Source organism: Ursus americanus, chromosome 30 (genome assembly GCF_024610735.1).
Source record: "Ursus americanus isolate L20-20 chromosome 30, mUrsAme1.1.p, whole genome shotgun sequence".
In the NCBI taxonomy this organism is placed as follows: domain Eukaryota; kingdom Metazoa; phylum Chordata; class Mammalia; order Carnivora; family Ursidae; genus Ursus; species Ursus americanus.
In genome coordinates, this window is record NC_142156.1 from 9,472,271 (window position 1) to 9,494,900 (window position 22,630).

General features: G+C 42.2%; 1 protein-coding gene across 2 annotated transcripts in view; it reads left to right on the forward strand.

The window, feature by feature from the left end:
• The window catches only part of SPPL3 (signal peptide peptidase like 3), a 139,863-nt gene extending 120,769 nt beyond the window's left edge, over positions 1-19,094 (forward strand). For both annotated transcript variants that reach the window (XM_087857273.1, XM_087857274.1), the window contains exons 4-11: positions 6,448-6,567; positions 7,284-7,362; positions 8,298-8,410; positions 14,611-14,717; positions 15,097-15,260; positions 15,997-16,196; positions 17,192-17,301; positions 17,966-19,094. In XM_087857273.1, coding sequence (XP_087713399.1) covers positions 6,448-6,567; positions 7,284-7,362; positions 8,298-8,410; positions 14,611-14,717; positions 15,097-15,260; positions 15,997-16,196; positions 17,192-17,301; positions 17,966-18,037 — 965 coding nt within the window. In that variant the 3' untranslated portion in view covers positions 18,038-19,094. The remainder of the gene's footprint in view (positions 1-6,447; positions 6,568-7,283; positions 7,363-8,297; positions 8,411-14,610; positions 14,718-15,096; positions 15,261-15,996; positions 16,197-17,191; positions 17,302-17,965) is intronic.
• Positions 19,095-22,630: the final 3,536 nt, after the last annotated feature.

Sequence of the window (22,630 nt, forward strand, 5' to 3'; positions counted from 1 at the left end):
TGTGACATTGCTGTTTGGTAAACTTCCTTGGGCATTCTATGATAAAACTAATGCAAGCAGTACCTCATACCTCCTGGTTTAAAATCTGTGCTTTTAAAAAACAAAGATCTATACATTCTATCTGATATTCTAGAAAGGCTCTTTGTATTTGGTTTTGCATTTTAATTGCAGAGTGAACTTCTAAAATTTAGGTTTTTATAAACAAATACTTCTCATATACCTGACTCACTAAAGTCTTTGTTCTAGCTAGCCATTTAAATTTCTATTCATATTTTAAACCAGTATAATTAATCTGTAGACTGTATGATGTTTTATTTTACAAAAGGTGGGGTGTGGGTTTGTGTTTTAAGATGTATAATTTTTTAAGATTCGTTTCTGCTCATATAATGTTTATTTGAGAAACCATTATTTTCTGTTGTGAAAGGGCACCTGAAATCTGTAGTTTCTTCTAGTAGTTCTTTGACCTAGTGTAGAGCACTCAAATAAAACAACTAGGTGAAATTCAGTTAGAGATTTCATGGAGTTTTGTCTCATAAATGTCCATAAGACACTTAACTGTAAGATAACCCCCCATCCCCACCCACCAACCCACACACACATGATCCAGGGGCGGAGTGAAGGAGTTTGACGGCAGTTCTGGTTAGCCATCTTCTTAAGAGCATCTCTGTCTTGACACATGGATCACTCCTCCTAAAATGAAAGGCTCTATTCCTAGGTGAATTATTTGACTCCTCCACCTAGCCAGTGAGAAGCAGTTTTGTTTTGTAGAAATATTTAACATTTTATTTAACTAAAATACCAAAATAGCTTTCTTGGGACAGGTAAATTTAAATACCAAAGAGCAGGGGTTTCTCATTATTATTAACGTATATTTTTTGTTTCAGGGGTACAGGTCTGTGATTCATCAGACTTACACAATACACAGCGCTCATCACAACACATACCCTCCCCAATGTCCATCACCCAGCCAGCATATCCCTCCCACCCCCCTTCAGTCCAGCAATCCTCAGTTTGTTTCCTGAGATTAAGAGTCTCTTATGGCTTGTTTCCCTCTTTGGTTTCTTCTTGCTTCATTTTTTCCTCTCTTCCTCTATGATCCTCTGCCTTGTTTCTCAAATTCCACATATCAGTGAGATCATATGATAGTTGTCTTTCTCTGATTGACTTATTTCGCTTAGCGTAATACACGCTAGTTCCATCCATGTCGTTTCAAATGGTAAGATTTCATTTTTTGATGGCTGCATAATAATTTGTGTGTGTGTATGTGTACGTGTGTCTCACATCTTCTTTATCCATTCATCTGTCGATGGACATCTGGGCTCTTTCCAAAGTTTGGCTGTTGTGGACATTGCTGCTATGAACATTGGGGTGCAGGTGCCCCTTTGGATCACTACATTTGTATCTTTGGGGTTAATACCCAGTAGTGCAATTGCTGGGTCGTAGAGTAGCTCTATTTTCAACTTTTTGAGGAACCTCCGTGGTGTTTTCCAGAACGGCTACACCAGCTTGCATTCCCACCAGTAGTATAGGAAAGTTCCCCTTTCTTCGTATCCTTGCCAACATATGTCATTTCCTGACTTGTTAATTTTAGCCATTCTGACAGGTGTGACGTGGTATCTCATTGTGGTTTTGATTTGTATTTCCCTGATGTCAAGTGATGTTGAGCACTTTTTCATATGTCTGTTGGCCATTTGGACATCTTCTTTGAAGAGATGTCTGTTCACGTCTTCTGCCCATTTCTTGACTGAATTATTTGTTCTTTCAGCGTTGAGCTTGTTAAGTTCCTTATAGATTTTGGATACTAGCCCTTTATCTGATATGTCATTTGCAAATATCTTCTCCAATTCTGTCGGTTGTCTTTTGGTTTTGTTGACTGTTTCCTTTGCTGTGCTTTTTATCTTGATGAAGTCCCAGTAGTTCATTTTTGCCCTTGCTTCCCTTGCCTTTGGAGACGTGTCTAGCAAGAAGTTGCTGCGGCCAGGGTCGAAGAGGTTGCTGCCTGTGTTCTCCCCTAGGATTGTGATGGATTCCTGTCTCACATTTAGGTCTTTCATCCATTTTGAGTTTATTTTTGTGTCTGGTGTAGGAAAATGGTCCAGTTTCATTCTTCTGCATGTGGCTGTCCAGTTTTGCCAACACCATTTGTTGAAGAGACTTGTCTTTTTTCTATTGGGTAGTCTTTCCTGCTCTGTTGAAGATGAGTTGCCCATAGAGTGGAGGGTCCATTTCTGGGTTCTCCGTTCTGTTGATCTGTGTGTCTGTTTTTGTGACAGTACCACACTGTCTTGATGATTACAGTTTTGTAATAGAGCTTGAGGCCCGGGATTGTGATGCCACCAGTCTTGGTTTTCTTTCTCAACATTCCTCTGGCTATTCGGAGTCTTTTCTGGTTCCATACAATTTTTGGGATTATTTGTCCCATTTCTGCAAAAAAAAAAAAGTTGATGGTATTTTGACAGAGATTGCACTGAATGGGTAGATTGCTCTAGGTAGCATAGACATTTTCACAGTATTTGTTCTTCCAGTCCATGGGCATGGAATGTGTTTCCATTTCTTTGTGTCTTCCTCCATTTCTTTCATGAGTATTCTGTAGTTTTCTGAGTACAGATCCTTGGCCTCTTTGGTTAGATTTATTCCTAGGTATCTTATGGTTTTTGGTGCAATTGTAAATGGGAACGAGTCCTTAATTTCTCTTTCTTCTGTCTCGTTGTTGGTATATAGAAATGCAGTTGGTTTCTGTGCATTGATTTTATATCCTTCTGCTTTACTCAATTCCTGTATGAGTTCTAGCAGTTTTGGGGTGGAGTCTTTGGGGTTTTCCACACAGAGTATCGTGTCACCTGCAAAGAGTGAGAGTTTGACTGCTTCTTTGCCAATTCGGATGCCTTTTACTTCTCTTTGTTGTCTGATTGCTGAGGCTAGGACTTCTAGTACTATGTTGAACAGCAGTGCTGATGGACCCAGTGGACATCCCTGCCGTGTTCCTGATCTTAGGGGAAATGCTCTCAGTTTTTCCCCATTGAGAATGATATTTGCTGTGGGTTTTTCATAGATGGCTTTTATGATATTGAGCTATGTGCCCTCTATCCCTACACTCTGAAGAGTTTTAGTCAAGAAAGGATGCTGTACTTTGTCAGATGCTTTTTCTGCATCTATTGAGAGTATTATATGGTTCTTGTCCTTTCTTTTATTACTGTAGTATATCACATTGATTGATTTGCAGATGTTGAACCAAACTTACAGCCCAGGAATAAATCCCATTTAGTCGTGGTGAATAATTCTTTTACTGTACTGTTGGATCCTGTTGGCTAGTTTTTGGTGAGAACTTTTGCATCCATGTTCATCAGGAATATTGGTCTGTAATTCTCCTTTTTTGGTGGGGTCATCTGGTTTTGGAATCAAGGTAATGCTGGTCTCATAAAACGAGTTTGGAAGTTCTCCTTCCATTTCTATTTTTTGGAATAGTTTCAGAAGAATAGGTATTAATTCTTTAAATGTTTGGTAGAATTCCCCTGGGAAGCCATCTGGCCTTGGGCTCTTGTTTTTTGGGAGATTTTTGATTACTGCTTCAGTTTCCTTGCTGGTTATGCGTCCGTTCAGGTTTTCTATTTCTTCCTGATTCAGTCTTGGTGGTTTACACGTCTCTAGGAATGCATTTATTTCGAATGCATCTATTTCTTCCTGATTTGTTGGCATATAGTTGCTCATAATATGTTCTTATAATTGTATTTCTTTGGTGTTGGTTGTGATCTCCCCTCTCGCATTCATGCTTTTATTTATTTGGGTCCTTTCTCTTTTCGATAAGTCTAGCCAAGAGGTTTAGCAGTCTTATGAATTCCTTCAGTGAACCAGCTCCTGGTTTCATTGATCTGTTCTACTATCCATTGATTTCTGCCCTGATCTTTATTATTTCCCTTCTGCTGGGCTTAGGCTTTATTTGCTGCTTTCTCCATCTCCTTTAGGTTTAAGGTTAGGTTGTATATTTGAGACCTTTCTTGTTTCTTGAGAACGGCTTGTATTGCTATATACTTCCCTCTTAGGGACCGCCTTTGCTGCATCCCAAAGATTTTGAAGTGTGTTTTCATTTGTTTCCATTAATTTTTTTTATTTCTTCTTTAATTTCCTGGTTGACCCATTCATTCTTTAGTAGGATGCTCTTTAGCCTCCATGTATTTGAGTTCTTTCCAACTTTCCTCTTGTAATTGAATTCCAGTTTCAAAGCATTGTGGTCCAGAAATATGCAGGGAATGATCCCAGTCTTTTGGTATTAGTTGAGACCTGATTTGTGACCCAGGATGTGATCTATTCTGGAGAACGTTCCATGTGCACTAGAGAAGAATGTGTATTCTATAGCTTTGGGATGGAATGTTCTGAATATGTCTGTGAAGTCCATCTGGTCCAGTGTGTCATTTAAAGCCCCTATTTCCTTGTTGATCTTTTGCTTAGATGATCTGCCCATTTCAGTGAGGTGGTTCTCAAAGTCCCCTACTATTATTGTATTATCGTCGATGTGTTTCTTTGATTTTGTTATTAATTGGCTTGTATAATTGGCTGCTCCCATGTTAGGGGCATAAATATTTACAATTGTTAGGTCTTCTTGTTGGATAGACCCTTTAAGTATGATATAGTGTCCTTCCTCATCTCTCATTACACTCTTTGGTTTAAAATCTAATTTTTCTGATTTAAGGATTGCCACCCCAGCTTTCTTTTGATGTCCGTTAGTATGATAAGTGGTTTTCCACCCCCTCACTTTAAATCTGGAGGTGTCTTTGGGTCTAAAATGAGTCTCTTGCCTGGGCGCCTGGGTGGCTCAGTTGTTAAGCATCTGCCTTTGGCTCAGGGCATGATCCCAGGGTCCTGGGATCGAGCCCCACATTGAGCTTCTCCGCTAGGAGCCTGCTTCTTCCTCTCCCACTCCCCCTGCCTGTGTTCCCTCTCTCACTGGCTGTCTCTCTCTCTGTGTCAAATAAATAAATAAAATCTTTAAAAAAATTAAAATGAGTCTCTTGCAGACTACCCAAGAGCAGTTTTTAAGCATTGGTTGATGATTGCAACCCTTTATGCCTAGTTACGTTCATCCTGATCACATTATACCTTATTCATACCCTTAATTTAATGAAGAGAGGCTTCTGATACTTCTTTATATAGCTCCTATGAGTATTTTTTTTCTTTGATTCCTCTCAAGAACTTTATATCTCTGCAGGATTAATTTGGAAGTAGACCACAAACAAGATTAGTAATTTTTTCTTTTAATTCAGTGGTTATCAGATTTTGCCATGTTTCTCTTCTCTACCAAATATTTTATTAATGATTCTCAACTCTGTGTGCAAAATAAAATTTTTTAGCTGGGCCTACTAACCCCCAGAGATTTCAGTTTCATTGATCCAGGGTTGGGCCTGGGCATTGTTAATTGTTACAGCTCTCCAGGTGATTCTCATGAGTAACCAAGAACTGAAAACCACTGTGCTAAATCCTACTGTATCCCAAGTAATTCTTTTCTCCCATGTATCTCCTATTCGTTCCTTAAAATGTTCTCATGAAATAATTTTTCTGATTTTCAGGTTTCAGGTGTCTTATTCCCTCCACTCCCCCACTCCACCCAGAGTTGATACTCAGCAACAGTGGGGAAGAGTGATCATGAATAAATTTGTAGATGATGAGAAATTATTTTAGTCAGTGGATTTTTTTTTTTAAGATTTTATTTATTTATGTGACAGAGAGACAGCCAGCGAGAGAGGGAAGAAGCAGGCTCCCAGCAGAGGAGCCCGATGTGGGACTCGATCCTGGAACGCCGGGATCATGCCCTGAGCCGAAGGCAGATGCTTAACGACTACGCTACCCAGGCGCCCCTAGTCAGTGGATTTAAACCACCTCTTTTACCAGACCTACACATGAGACTACAAATGTACTCAAATTGACTAATCTGAAATTTTTAAAAAGATATTTATTTATTTATTTATTTATTTATTTATTTATTTATTTATTTATTTAAGATTGAGAGAGAGCTCAAGCCAGGGGAGCCGCAGGCAGATGGAGGGAGAGGGAGAAGCAGGCTCCCTGCCAAGCAAGGAGCCCCATGCGGGGTTTGATCCCAGGACCCTGGGACCGTGACCTGAGCCGAAGGCAGACGCTTAACTGACTGAGCCACCCAGGCACCCCAGCTAATCTGAATTTTTACCCCCTGTTGATGTTCTTGGTTTTTTTGGGTTTTGTTTGTTTGGGGGGTTTTTTGGCACCCTATCAAACAGATTGTCAGCACCAGGAGGTAGATAATGAAGGCACCATGAGGAGAGCAAGGAGTTCATAATCTCAGTGGGAAGGAAAGAATCAGAGGACCTAGATAATCTGTATTTTATATACTAACCCCTAGAACTGTTAAAGTGTCTGGAGTACACGGGCACATCGCCTGTTATGTAAGTTGTTAATATGTCCCTTTTTGTTTTTCAGGTATCCAAACTATTGACTCTACCCAGGCCCTGTTCCTTCCAATTGGAGCTTCTGTCTCTCTCCTAGTAATGTTCTTCTTCTTTGACTCAGTTCAAGTAGTTTTTACAATATGTACAGCAGGTAAATGAGTTTCTTCTCTATTCTTAAACATTAACCTAAAAGGAATTTTTTTCACCTGTTTTTAATCATCATTCAAAACTTAAGATGTATACACCAGGCCATGCAAGTTTTCTTCTTAAGTCTGTTTTTTTCTCCCCACACTTCTCCTTGAACCACTGGATATACATATCAACAGTTTGGGACTGCCAGCACAGCCTGAACAAAAGGCCAGGGGTTTGAAAACGTTGCAGGCTTTATGACACCAGAGTAGGACCATTTCGACTATGGCTCCTTGTCTGGGAGGTTACCAGAAGGTCCAGTGTGACATAGTGGTCATTGGCAGCCCCACTGATGTTTCTGTAGACAGACACAGTGATAACTAATCAAAGTAATTTGTCAGCCCTCTGATCAGTTTTTAAGCCAAGAGGTGATGAAAGTGTATAAAAAAAATCAAAATGCTGGACATGTCAGATCATCCCCTGGCCCGCTGTTTCTCTTTTCGTATTAAGATAGACGAGAATGAGAAACCCTAGATGTCTCTGCTTCCCCTACTTCAAATCAGGTACTTCTTTCTTCTCAAGACTTTATCTGTGCAGTGCTTTATGTCTAGTTAATTAATTGTATCTACTTGTTGAGAAAAGTTTTCTGGGCAGTCAGTGTTTCCATAAGTCATGCCATTTTTCTTATGGTTGTTGAAAATAAACAACAAAACTTAACCATATATTTTCTTTCTCTAGTTCTTGCAACAATAGCTTTTGCTTTCCTCCTCCTCCCGATGTGCCAGTATTTAACAAGACCCTGTTCACCTCAGAATAAGTAAGGACTTGGGATTTTCCTCTAAATTATGAATTTGTATATGTTTTTATCATGCACTTGATAACATTGTTAGGAGTCTGAATTTCTGATATTGACCGGAGCACACAAATGCCAGAAGACTGGGAAGGGAGATGTTTGATCTTTAAGACTGGGAGATGGTACTTCCTTTTGCACCTTTTCATAGCAGAGGAAATGTAAACAAATCTTAGGAAGTCTGAGTCGTTGAAATATGCTTCCTGCTTAGATTATTGAAAGATGAGCAGTTTTGTTTTGAAGCAATGCTTTCGTTCCTTTACTAGGGAGTATTTGGGATGTGAAAATAGTGGTTGACTCAGGCATTCTTTGCCTTTCATCTTTGGTGACCTACAGTATATACTAGCCACTTAGGTTCAAACCCTGTGTGCACACCTTTCACATCTTAACTCCTAAAGTTATTGCCCCATGGAAACAAAATGCTGTGCTAATAGAGATGCTGGATGCACTTAGGAAACCAGTCACTTGGGGCAGCTGATTTTCCCAGGAATTAGGGATAACCAGATAGACCTATTGCCATTTTATAGATATGTATTCATCATTGCCCAGTGAATTGAAGGTCAGTACTTCTGCATTTTGTTTTCCTCATAAGAACAGAATTTCCCCTATAATGTACTTAATTCTCCAAAGATTGATGTTGTCACTTTAAACTTCTAAACACCCATGCTGATAATTTGGGAGAAAACGTACAATATCAGATGGGTGCAGAAGTTTAATTAATTCCTCTGCATTTCTGTAGCTTACTCCAAGGAGGTTTGGGTATTTTCGAATTCCAGTGTCTGAGTATTGCCTGCTACTCTCATCTGGCCATCATGAGTTCTGATCATGAAGGACCAAGGTAGAGTTTGGTTATTGAACTATAAGGTGTTGCCTTAGTTCAATAAATGATGTGTGTTTTTCAGGATTTCCTTTGGTTGCTGTGGGCGTTTCACTGCTGCTGAATTACTGTCATTCTCTCTGTCTGTCATGCTCGTCCTTATCTGGGTTCTCACTGGCCATTGGCTTCTCATGGATGGTGAGTAACATGTGAAAAGTTGAAGTTTTAATATAGTTTATACAGTTAAATTTGTCCTCCCTTCCTCTTCTTTCTATGTGTTAGTAACATTTCCTCTGATTACTGTGAATATTAGGTGTCCTTAGGCGGTGTTACATATTGTCACGTTTTTTATTTTTACCCACATTCTTAAGATATTTTTGAATAACAGCTTTTTGAGGTATAATGTACAAGTGTATAAGTGCACAACTCAGTGTTACTTTAATCCAAAGTGATAATTATAGAGAAAGGACTTTTCAAATTGTAAACCATACAGATATCTGATATACTTCTTCAGCAAAAAATATTTTTAGAAATAATAAGAATTATGGTGATGGAGAACAGGTGAGTGGTTGCCAGTGGTTATGTAATATTTATAATTTTATAAATACATAATTTGTTTATGTTTATCGTCATAGTTGTTCATTGCTTTTTTTGAGTGCCTACCATATACCAACCTATGGAAACTCTAAAGTATTTCCTTGAGGTTGCAGATCAAGTTACCTCTTAGATTTATATAGAGACCTTTAATGAGTTGGAATGGAAGGCAGAGTCAAAATCACCAATGCCTGACTGTGCAGTAATTCACATTTGCTGATTGCTGACAGGTTTGGTCTCTTGTTTGAGCTTCTTAAATTGCCTTGTAAAAAACATTTCTGTGATCATTTGCTTTGGAATGTGTATAAGCGTCCTGAAGTGTGCAGTGTTCAGGATTTTTAAGTGGTTACCAGAACTATTCAGTTTCCCAAATCAAGTATCAGTGCTTTCAGTATTCCTGTGGATTGGCATTTGATACTTCAGTGCTTGTGGAGGTTGATAAAGAATAAGTTTGAGAAAAAGAAATTACATCTAAAGTCACACAAGTTGCTTGCCCAGCTTATAGTTGAAGGGTGAATGCCTGTTTTTATATACTAGGCATTGAGTATTGATAAATACCAGGTGTGTGCATTTGAGCTTTCCTGAGATTAATTCTTGATTTCTGCAGAATGACTTAACCTAAAAACATGTAGGTGATTTTGAAAGACTTTAATAGAGCCGAATCTCTTTTTAAATCTGTGTTATAGAAAATTAAGGAGTCTTAGTCATGATAATGATTGGGGTAGGGATAGTAAATATTAGTGCAAGTCAGTCTCATAGCTGCTTTTATGATTATATCCTTTAATCTCACCTAAACCAGTGCTTCCTGATGGGGAAACAAGCAGCACAGATACTTCTCCTCTACTACTTCTGAACAAAAACTATTTAGAAATGCTGGTTGCTTGATTAATATCTACACCAGATTATTTCAGTCCATTTAAAATGACTGTTCGCTATATACTCTAGAGAGAAATTGTATTATGCTGATGTCCTCAAATGAAAGAGTCCACTCGCATAAATGTTACACATAAATGATCTCCCTCTACGACTATTATGTTAGATGACAAAAGCTTCAGGTGCCACTGTTTTAATTAGAGTAATGTAAGACAGTCATCACCTAGTCTCAAAGCCGGCCGACTCAAAGTCCAGATGATGACAGATGGTATTCTCTCAGTCCCCTCTCAGGTTCTTTGTAACCCCACTTAATTTTGGTGGTTCTGCTTTTATGGAGCTTTTTATTCATGTGTCCAGACACACATGATACTATTTATAGGTTTTGCTAAGGGTTTTAAGTTTACCAAGCCGCTGACCCAAAAAGATTAGATACCTCTCAAAGCAGCAAGCAATGTGTTGTTTATATTCTCATCTCTACTCTTCCCAAGCATTGCATAGAACAGAAGAATACCTATTTTCTAGTAGTATGTCACTAGAAAAGAAAAGGTTGGCATTGGAAGGTGACATTCTTTTCAAGATACACTGATTTACACAGCCATCTGAAACACATACTTTAGAACAAGTCTGCAGAATTTTCCTCATTGTACTTCTGCAGGCAGGGCTGGGGACAAGCTTACTAGACTCAGAAGAATGGAATAAGCAGCTGTCCGTAAGATAGACTGCAGAGTCCATTGTACTATGGGATTTCCTCTAGGCTGTAAAGTTGATGAGAGCTGCCCATACAAGACAACTTTCTTTTCCCAGTGACCACTGTCAGAAGTACATTTCCATCCTAAAATTCACCTGATAACTAAAGTTCTGTGAGGGTTCAGTGAGGTTTCCCAAACCCCACTTAACCCTAACATGTAGATGTTTACATTACCTTCTGTCATTATTGCTGGTCCCCAAAATTTACTTGTCTAGGAGTCTCTTCTCCCTACCAGTTTGCCCTGGTTAAACTGCCCTTGTGACCAAGAATAGAGTTCTCCCCCTTCCCTGCCCACCAAAAAGGGGACCTTTGAGCTTTTTTTTAATTGTTTCTCAGACTCTAGTGTTTGATGTGTGTGTGACTTGTTTTCTGCTGTTAAGAAAATATAGCTTTCTAGCCATGGTGTTTAATGTTTTGAAACTTGTTCTTCTCTGACATGGAAATTATCTTTGTAGACTTCTCTGCAGAATCAAAATCATCATAGGCAGTGAAAATTTGGTAGTAGAATTTTTTTAAATGCTTCTTAATGAAAGCCTGTTCTTTGAAGTTAATTTAGAGTGAAAACAGAATGATAAATGTGGTTGTTTGAGGGCAAGACATGAAGTAAGTTTTCAAGCTTACATACTAAAAAGCATTAATAGTGAGAAGACACTTCAGCATGTTCTTGAACTAAACCTAGAGTTTTTTTAATCTACTTTCACCTTCATCTGGCAAATTAACTTTTTAAACTTGGGAAGCCATAAAAGAATTTGACCAATGGGTGGTGTGGTACATTTGAAAGTTGATGAATCTTTTGCACACACATTTACTATTCAAAGATCGTTAAACCAGGTCCAAAGTATACGTCCACTAACCAGTTCAGGGACTAGAAGTCTTGAACAGATGTCGAGTCCAGCCCCCTCATTTAATACACTTGTTACTAATCTGTGATTAGAAAACACGCAGTGCCAAAAACCTAGTAATTGATCTGTTTTCTTGTTGTAAAGTGCTAGACTCTGGCATTTAGTCTACATAGGGCTAAGATAAAGGCTCTGCAGATCCTACAGAACCGAGCACTGCTCAAGACCTTACTATAGGTTAACATGTTCCTTTGCAAGAACATTTTGGCTTGGTTCGGTGTCATTGTCTTTGTCACACGGTGGCCCTACTGGTCGCGGAAGGCAAACTGACGCAAAGATTATATCAATAATACGTTGAAAGTAATTCTAGATAGCTGGCTAAGATTAGTAATTTACTTCTCTTAACACTTTTGGTTAATTTACATTTCACCAAAAGTTAAGATTGTTAGTAAAGTTATTTGGGAGAGTCTTGAATTTCTCAAGCAGCAGGGAATGAGGGAAAGTTATTGCCCCTCTTCATTTTGGCTTGCAAAAGTCCTAAGGAGGAGGAAAGACTTCGAAGGTTATTTAAATGAAAGCATGAAGAAAAAGAGACGCAAACTAGATGAATACTTGTGTTTCAGGGATGTGACAGATTGTGGCAATATTCGTTCGGGGGTAGGAGTGATACTGTCTGAAAGAGTCAGGAGGGATTCCTTCTGCCTCTTCCAATGTGGGACTCACAGTACAGTGGCGATGCTTGGTTGGCATGACTGCAAAAGGGTATTGCTCAGCTTAGCTGAGATGAAAGAGTACCTGAGGAATGGGAGCAAAGGAAGACAGACTCTGAAGCTTCACACTGTCCTGTGAGTTGTGCCCGAGGCTGCAGGACTTATAATTAGACTGGATCCATCACAGAGTAGGGAACCTAGTACCATATGCAGGAAACACACAGTGAGTGTTTCCAGTGGCAGTGAAGAATAAGCGGGAGAGAGCCAGAGTGGGAAAGGATGCACGTCAAACTAGAGAGGCGTAGGGAAGCATGAACAGGTGGACTGTGACCATGAAAGGTGGCACCCAGAATGGCTGCAGCATGAGCGTACATGATGAAAGACTGTGATAAACTGAAAATGGACGCAGAGGTTCTAGTTTGGAAGATGAGAGATTGAATGGCATTGTCTGGAGTCATGGAAAATCCTGTCACTGAGCAGTTCCATCTTGTCCATGGGTGGTTTCCTCTCCAGTGGGGTAGGATTAGCATAAAAGGAGGGGCAAAGCAATAAGTGGATGCTTAGACCATGTGATCGGAAAGACTCCTGCCAGTTTAGGATTAAGTGACTCTATGGTCAATTGAAAGTTCTGGAATGGATCAGTTACCTCCGTCTGTCACAGAGGCGTAAACATTTAACCTCGGGAACCTGCCCTTTTGCTTGTCTGTACCTTTGGTTACCATACCCTCTTTTGGGGTATGACTGACCTTCACCGGCCACATGCCTGTCCCTTGTCTATCTCAAGCCTTCATTTCTTCCTTTTTTCCCTTGATGCACTTTGCACTGCACACAGGCACTTGTAAGTTCCTGAACAGATCACTTCTTGCTCCCCTACCACTATCACCCCTGTGTCTGCCCCCAGTGCTTCCCACCCTTCACTGACCACTGTTGTTCCTCAAGCCAGCTGAGCTTATCCCTGCCGGTGTCCTGTGTATTGATTCACAGCACAGCCAACTCTTTGTTTCCGAAGAGCATTATAATGGAAAATCTCATTATTTAAAAAATGGGTATGGGTTGATTGATTATATCAGGGGCCTTGGTTGTTTTTATAAATTTATAAAAAATTAAAGCAGACCCTAGCAAAATGAGCACATCCTAGATTATTGTGAAATCAGAAATTGTGTTTGACCACATCTCCCTGAAACACATACTGCAGTGCACATCATGGAGATTAGTGAATGCTTGATAAGAGTAACCACAGAAGGGGGATTGAGCTAGTTTGTTCTTCTTCCCAGTTTTGGTGCTGTCTCCCAGGGATGGGAATGGTGGTTCTCCTCTTGTTTGTGCAACACCATTCCCACAGTAGGAGCTCACCAAATATTAGTTGATGTGTCCAGGGTCCACCAAACTGCTGTATTTGTGCACTTAGCTACATGTATTGACAATTTACCACCAATTCTGTTAAAATGATAGCCATCTGTAATATGGCCTTACTTGCTTTTCTTACTTTCCTTAGAATAATTTGAAATTTAAAGTAGAACATAATTTTTCATTCATTCAGCAAATATTTAATGTCCAGTCTGTCAAGTGCTTGGGCTTCACAGAAAGAATAAGCCATGGTTTCTGTCTACCAGGAGCACCAAGCTAAGGGAATAAATTCACTTGTATATAAATTAATCACACTGTTACAGAATGGATGAACAAGTTGAGGGAGATTCAGAGTTCTGTGGCATCACAAAGGGGCGGGGGTCCTTAATCTGATTAGATTAGGGAAGAGTTCCCTGAAGAGGTCCTTTTGTGGAGAACAGGAGGGAGCATAGTGATGCTGAGAGGTGTGAGCATATTTTAGGTGGGTAAAGAACAGAGCCGCAGTACTGCACGCTGAGGATAGGGGACGTGCACCATGGGGAGCACCCTCCCTTACATCCCTGTCAGTGCCTGGCCAAGCTGTTGGGCCGTGTACCACTGTGAGAACCCACGGGAAGGGTAGAAGCAGCTATGTGGTCTAATCAGACCTGCGTTTCAGAAGAATGGAGGAGAGCTGAAGGCAGGGAGAGACTATTCATCTGCCTGACCTGTTCGAGTCTGCCGGGATGCAGCAGGGAACCATGCCGTCAAGGACCTGGCATTTTAGTTGAGAGAGAATTTAGATACATATATGTATGTATATAGATAGATAGATATAGTGTATGTCAGATTTTGAGAGGTGTGAGAAAAAAAATTAGGCAAGGGTAGAAGAATGAATTGCTGAGTAAATAAAAGGGGACATGATCTCAGGTGTGGGCAGACCATGTAAAGTCAGGAGCAAGGAGGAAGGATCCTCAGGGATGGGGGAGGCAAGAAACAGAGCTAAGTAGTCATGAACTGGGCCTGGCCGAGAGCTTTATCATTCCAGTCAGAATCTCCTGTGTCTTACACAGTTGAGCACTATCCAAGAACATGAAAGAAAGGATGTTCCCAGAGACCAGCAGGTCAGAATTGGCTACAGTGGGCGCTTGCAGAAGTAGGGTGTAAATGTCTTAAACTGGAGCTTAAACTGAGCTGCTTGATTTTTTGAGGGGACTTATAAACTGTTAGGTTTACAAGCAGAATAGCTTGTGGAAAGAGGATGAGCCCATACTCCACACTGACCGATGTCTGTGCTCTCCTCTCCAGCCCTGGCCATGGGTCTCTGTGTCGCCATGATCGCCTTTGTCCGCCTGCCCAGCCTCAAGGTGTCCTGCCTGCTTCTCTCAGGGCTTCTAATCTACGATGTCTTTTGGGTAGGTGTCTGTTTCCCTGAAGCCACTGCTCTCTCTTGTGCATTCATTCCTAAAAGTTCTTAACTGTAAGTATCTGAATTCTGGCTGGACTACCTCCTGCCTAAGATCACTCCCTCCAGTCCTGAACAGTACATGTTAAAAGGTGAGCAGGCATCTGTCCACGCCTTTGTTTGTTGAGACATGTTAAACAGTACGTCTGTGTCTCTTGGGGATGGGGGAGAGAACAGGCAGACAAGATTTTCTGCCTCTTCCAAGCATGCAGTCAAAAAAGCTTGATGTTTCAGTATTCTGAGACTTTGCTCTTAAGAACAAGAAGGGCTGATGCTGAAATTAGGTTGCTTCCAGCTTCCTCTTTTAAAGACGTCTCTCCATTCGGCAGGTGTTTTTCTCTGCCTACATCTTCAATAGCAATGTCATGGTGAAGGTGGCCACGCAGCCGGCTGACAATCCCCTTGACGTTCTATCCCGGAAGCTCCATCTGGGGCCCAATGTTGGGCGCGATGTTCCTCGCCTGTCTCTGCCTGGAAAACTGGTCTTCCCAAGGTAGGACTGGCATGTTGGGCCTCATGTAGTGACAGTGAACGCATGGTCTCCCTGTGCCTCTGTGTTCCTTGATTAGCCTTTGTCAATCAACATTCTTATCCTAGACTGGAAAAGCATTGTGAGTCATCCTCTCCATTTTACAAATGAGGAAGAGAATACGGATTTGACTTGCAAAGATTTATCACTAAATGATACAGGTGCTGCCTTTTATTATTGATTAATGTTATCAAACAACCATATGTTACTACTGTTACCATATTTTAGAGTTGGCTGGAGAAAATCAACAGGAGAATCTTTTTTACTTCTAAAACATTTGTAAAAATATGTCCTAATGCTAAAATTATACAGTTGCTGATGATACGATCTTGGAAAAAATTGTGTTGCTTTAATATCAATGGTAGTAGTCAGGTGCTTGTTTAAAGTCACAGTGGTGTGTGACAAATTACTGAATCGCTTGACATTTCTAGAGGAGGCAGTTCTTAGATGATTTTAGCAGTCACTTTAGAGGTGCTCTCCTGAAGCAGTGAGAGGCCTGGTTGAAGGTGTCTGTTGCCAGTACTCTTGTGGCTTGTAATCTCTAAAATCTTAAAAACTAGTGTTCTTCCACCTCTAGAGATTTCCATCTCCCATTCAGATAAGTCCAACTTCTTAAAAAGCTGACAGACGACTCTGCACAGGAGGAGGAGAAATGGGATTATTGAGGGTGGCATCCCTGACATATGACACTACATTCCAGCTCCACTGGCAGTCACTTCTCTATGTTGGGCATTGGGGACATCGTGATGCCTGGACTCCTGTTGTGCTTTGTCCTTCGTTATGACAACTACAAAAAACAAGCCAACGGTGACTCCTGCGGTGCCTCTGGACCCGCCAATATCTCTGGACGCATGCAGAAGGTCTCCTACTTTCACTGCACCCTCATTGGATACTTTGTAGGTAAGAGAGAGCCGGAGAGCCTGCGTGTGATCCCCTCTCTGACTGTCCTCCAAGCCCTGGAGTTAAATCGGGTCGTCTAGCTGCAGACACTAGATGGAAGGAGAGCAGTAACTCTGGTTGCTGTTCTAGACCACCGCAGAGAAAGAATAGCAGTGGCCCATGAAATGGCTGATTCTTATTATACTGGCCAGCCCAGTTCTTTATCCAACAGCACGTCTGAAGAACATTGTGGGAAGACTGATCAGGCCTGAGTCAGAAACATCTACCACACAATGATCGTGGATCAGTTTGTGTGCTTAATTGAATCTTCAGCTTGAGGTTAATCAATGCCAAGTTTATTTCCCACTTCATTAAACAGGTATTTCCCTTTGTTTGTTCTAACATGTCTGGCATCTCTAACCTCAGACTCTCCCTGGGCCAGTTTTTCTCTAGCCTGCTCACTTACACACAGACAGGGAGAGACCCACGTACTGCGGCTATAGGAATAGTGGGAACCTGTCTATACCTCCAGTGGCTACAGCAGGGTGGTTCATTTCAGCACACAGGCTCAGAGACTGGCAGGGCAAGTGGCATTAGCCCTGTTGCACAGTAGAGGAAGCTGAGGCGCAGAGGTGAAACGCCATGACCCAGGTGACACCACTTGCAGAAGCAGCAGAGTTGGAACTTGACCCCAGCTCTTTTGCCTCTGAGTCTGGCATCACCTACCACACGAGAGAGGAGGACCAGGCACACTCAGGGCAGAAGTGAGGACTTGGACCAAGAACCTAAGCACCGAGGGGGGTTTGGGCCACTCATGGGTCCTTGGAATAGTAGGACTTTCAAAGCTGTGCTGCTCCACGCTGGGCAGAGATCACAATCTGGGCCTCTCACTGGGCTTCCCACTGGATGGCATGTGCCACAGGAGAGCTGTCCAGTCAAGACCCTGGCAGGTAGCAGGCTCTCCCCTCTGAGGGCTGACCCCTCGGTGCTGCTCATGAATGTTTCTCCCCTTGTAGGTCTGCTTACTGCAACCGTGGCGTCCCGCATTCACCGAGCAGCCCAGCCCGCCCTCCTCTATTTGGTGCCATTCACCTTATTGCCACTCCTCACAATGGCCTATTTAAAGGTGAGAGAAGCAGTTAGAAACCTGTGAAAGCAGTAACTTGGCATTGACCCTGGACTTGGGTAGGTATTCTTGCCGGAGATGGGTCTGCTTAAGCTTCAGAGCTCTTGACCTTCATAGTGGGTCCATGGGTCTTTGCTCACTTGGTATTAGCAACCTCTTCCAGCCTATTGCAGCCCCTGGCAGAAATTGCTAGTGAATTAAAACTACTACGCCTCCCAGTCATAGATGAACTAACTGAAATCCCTAGAGCCCAGCCGCAGAGACTTCCCTTAAAAGCAGCACCATTTGTCACCTAATAGCTTTTTTAATACTGTGCATTAAAATTTGGAGATATTTAAGAAAAATATGATTACAGCTAGACTTGGAGCATTCCCTGATTTACAAGATTTGTATTATCCCCATTTTTACAGAGGAGGAATCAGAGAGGTAAACTAACTTAGCTTCAGCATCAGTAGACCTTACACCCTTCTTTGCTGGAGGGGCCTCAGAGCTCTTCTAGTGAGCTCTTCAAAGAATGGTGGGTTACTTTTCAGTGAGTAAAGTTTGAATGTTCTTTGATTTTCCACAGAAGCCATCTGATCTGAGATCAAGAATCAGAAAGGACTTACAGATGTGTGTGGCTCATGTTTAAATCCGTACCTTATTAAAGTTCCTTCTTCCCCAGGGTGACCTTCGGCGGATGTGGTCTGAGCCATTCCACTCCAAGTCCAGCAGCTCCCGGTTCCTGGAAGTATGATGGATCCCAGAGAGTGACCAGAATGGCCATCTGAGTCCTTTTCTGTCAACGCGTGGTTTTGTTTCCTCTTAGAGCTGGCCTGGTACTTGGAGACGTACCTGTATAAGGAACTGACGTGTGACTGGATTTTGCGTCTGCAGGAGCGAGGTCCTGGAGCCCTGCTTGGTTCTTTCTCTTCCTGCCGTTGTAGTGGCGGAGCCCCTCCTGAAGTGACAGGCTCTCCCCAGCGCTCCTTCCTCCCGTTTTTATGAATCTGCACCAGACTGTTACCTGTGGGGGATGGAGATAGGACTGTTTAAAACTGACCACGGCGAGGAGTCGTTCTATACCTTTTGAACACTAAAAGGATGAAAAATATTAGCAAACCGAAGTTTCTTCAGTGAACCCTCAAGAACTTTGGGACCAGTTTCCTATGGGGGACTCCGTTTCAGAGAACTGAGACAGAAGCTCTTCTGTCGTTATATTCTTTCCTTTTTCTGGATTTATTAAATATTTTCTGTGGTGTGAAGTGACTTATTAAATCCACAGACATTGAGTGACTTCTTACAACATACACATAAGAATTTGTTGTAATGAGTTCATGTCCACCCAGCTGTTGTGTTGGCAGTGAACGAGGGCACGGTTTTTATACATACACGCACACATCACTATATATATGAATAAACAAGAATTAAAACCCGCTAAGATCATGCTGTGTAGCAGACAGGGACTTGCTGTAATTTTTAGCATGTAGAGCAGTTTACTCCGGCTTCCTTGTATATGGATACGCTGCTGTCTCTCCCCTCCACAACTGAACGTGCAGTTAAAAACCAGTATAGTATTCGTACTGATATACTCATGGACTTTCGGGGGCTCTCGTTTGGTTTTGATCAGTGTAGCCAATTAGGGATGAAAAGTTCAAACTTTTTGGCCCTTTTTTTTTGTTTTTACAGGCTTCTCCCTTGCAGGGTTTTTAGTAGTTTCTTCTTGAACCAATGCATGTAATACAGCAGCAGGTGTCTTTGTGCTTTCTGATCATAGTAATGTACTACTTGTAAATACATTTTTCTATTTTCTATTGTTTTTGTATTTTTTTTTTTTTTGGCATTTTGTTTCATTGGTGTGCTGTATTTTCCATGCCCTCACTCCTTGAAAAAAAAAAAAGGAAAAAAGCAACCCAATCCTGTCCTTGCTGTTGTGATTATAGTCTTGGTTTACCTGTGGTAACAACTGGGTATTGGGGACAAATGTCCACTGTCCCTCTGAGCTGGGTCCTACATTCCAGGCACCGTGGAAGGAGCAAGCTGCTCTGTCCCCTTAGAATCTGGCTGTGTGCTGTGGTCTTTGCTGGAGAGCCAGCCTTCTGGTAGTAGCTAGTGTGCTCAGGTCAGCTCGCTGTTGTCTCCGCAGCCCTGGCCTAACAAGTGGCCCATTGTAGAGGCAGAGAGAAGCCTGGCTACCTGACAGCAGAGGTGGGAGAAGGGCCTACGTGTCCCGCTCTCTCCCTTCAGCAGGTGACCTGACTCAGCTTTGACCTGTGCAATGAACCGGTTGCCGTGCTTCTGGACAGAACTCATAGGTGGTGCGTGTCCTGCGGTCATGGGGGCGTAAAGCAATCAGGATGGTGGGTTCTTCTGTTGTGTCTTCAAATCCTGCTGAGGGCTGTTCCGTTTTTTGTTGTTTTGTTGGTTTTGTTTTTTTTAATAAATGACTCCTTTCTAGCCTTTGTCACCTCATCTTCACTTTTGGTTGGTGGTACCACACAGAGCTCCCATCACCTCCTACCTGCTCTGCCTGTTCCAGAAGACTGACGGGAAGACCCTGTCTCCAGACAAGGTCACCTGTGGCTCTGGTTCATTTCAGTCCCAGAGATGTCAAGGAACTGAAGCTTCCATTGTCCACAGAACTCAGAACAGCCTCTGGATTTGGTGAAGACCAAAGGTACACTCGTGTGCTCGCTGCTTATCCACTGTACTTCTTCCTTAGCCCTCCAGGATGCTAATGGCTAATTAAACAGGACAGTGGGGGGGGGGGGGGAACTCTTCCCAAATGACTCCAATTAAGGGTAAGTGTCAATAATGGTTAGAAGTATTATCCTGGCAGTGGTCATTCTGATCTTTCTATCTTCATAAAAAACCTAAATTCCAGACAGAAGGAAGATAATTTTTTGTCATACTTGCTCCTGTGCAGGTTTAGGGGGGAAAAATACCCACATGGGTCTCTTGGATGTAATTTGGATCCCAGCTGCTAGTCCACAAAGCCCTTAAAACTTTGACACGGGAGCCACAAATATTCCTTTTGTTTTAAATTAACCACAGAAGACATATTAGAATTTCCCCTGGTCCTGGGAGTAATGCTGTTGTGGAGGCGTGGGGGGTGCTGCAATTACAGCACACGATTTTGGTCTTTCCTTACAGTCTTCTCCCCTCCCTTGCCTGATACAGATTTAGGTCCTCATCTTACTTTTTTTCTGGTTTCTCAGATGCTCAGAGTTCTGCGGTCCTCTAAGAAGTCTTTGCATTAGGCAAGGCATGTTGACAAAGGTCTAGCACAGACCACCATCCCTCCTCATTGGTCTGAGGTTCTTCCTCCTCTAAAGAGACTGCATGCTGGAAGTCTCACTCATAGTAACTTTAATTTGAGCTAATGAAGATAGGACAGCAAAGTTTATCCAAAAGCCTAGTATGTTCCATTACTGTTATTACAGCTTCAGCTTTTCTAAATAAGACAGCCACACAACTCCTTGTGTAGGGACAGTTCAAACCAGATCTGGAGGGTTGGCGGGGGGGGGGGGGAGCGGTAGGCTACTATCTGAATTACCTTTGTAGCATGCCAGCACAAGCCTTGGTTAAACAGGTAAGTTATGTAACCCATAAGAAAAACGCAAGACTAGTTCTCTGTGAGGGTGGAGGGGAGGGAGTTCTGTTTTGTCAATAAAGTGTCAAAAATAGAATCTGCCGTGTCTGCATAGCAGCTCTCACATTACTGCTAACCAGATCGGTGTTGTATGTAGACATTTGTGTTTGGTAAAGGCCAACATTTACGTCAGAGCCTTGGAATGCAGCCGTTTTGTATATACATGAAGCACAGTCATCAAGAATGTCAACTGCAATTCTCCTTCTCCGTAGAAGCAGGGCAGACAGTACAGGCTCAGAAGGAAAGCAGCCCATCCTACTTCTGATCTTCCAGTGCATACTGGCCTGGACAGCCTCCTCCCTTCACTCAGTCACATTGCCTTGGCAATTTCCAACAATGAAATCACTTCAAGAACAATGGCTCTTAACACAGGTGGCAGCCTTGCCCCGGAGTGTGTATGAAGTCCTGGAGATCTGGCTGTAGAACTCCGGCCTCTTCCCTCTTCTGGGAGGGATAAGCCAGGTAAGAGGTTTTTCATCCAGAAATTATTTCTATTCCTGTGCAATTTATAGACCACTTTCTGTTTGCAAGACTGAATGAACACTTCTTCAGGTTCGGATTCTTAACTCCTCATGTGTTACTGAGCCTCTCCCAGAACAGTACTTTGTCCACTCCTCGCGGCTGTGTCAGCCATAATTTGTTTCCTCCTCATCACTTCCCTTGGAATTCAAAGCCCTTTCCCGTCCATTGGTGGTAATTTCAGAGTTGTTTCAGCTTAAGCTGTGTCAGGCACTGGGTGCTCCAGGGAACAAAACCGAACAGCTGATCCCTACTCTAGTGGCCCACTGCAGGGGTGCTTCACCACACTGCACGTGTGGGGAACGTGGTTCCCATACACGAGGTCACTCAGCAACACAGCACTGAGGTCGAGAGAGCGTGTCAATCTGAAAAATCAACTAAGCACAACTATTTGGCATTAAAGAATTGCAATTTGGGTACACAGATTCAGGTTGCAATCCAAATAGTGTTCCACTAGGGAGCAAAAACCAGGTTTTTAAAAAACAAAAAGGGCCTCTGTATTGTTTACAAAGCATTCTGATTGGTGGCAGAAGACTAATCTTGGCTGAACGTAACTGGTTGCTAAGGCTGTTCCCAAAAGCAAAAGTCTGTTACTGTAGAAAGTTGCAGATCTGTGCAGAGCCCTTGGGAAGATCTGTGGTTTAACCCAGTTCAGAAGTTCATGGTTCTGTAGGGTGAGGACGCGCAGAAGGCCCACCTCCTTAATAGCCCCCCGGCTCCTTTTAAAACCCTTTGACATAAGTGATTTTATTCCACCTCTGACAAGTGGAATCTAGAGCTTTTGGCCCGTGACTCTGGGCTTTCCTGTAAATAGCAAAGGCATAGCTGGGAATGCTCGTTCGCAGGACTGGATCCACCCGACAAGGTGGAAAGCAGGGCTATAAATGCTCCTTTTTCCTGCACCATGGTGCTCCTGACCAAATGTATAAACTACAGCTGAAGGAAGCACTGAGCACATTCTCTCCACGCAGCATGGATTAGAAAGCTTACTAAGAGCCAGCAGTTCACTTGTGGAAAGTCTGACTTTATGCAGTGCTTTCTCATAGTGATCACTTTGGTGTGCTATAGAGGTCTTAGATATTTGAGTTATTAAAAATTCATGTGGCACACTCAGGCTTAGTTTATGGCTCCTCTGATTTGGATGTTGCCTAATCAGCTGTTTAAGTTCCAAGAAGTCTT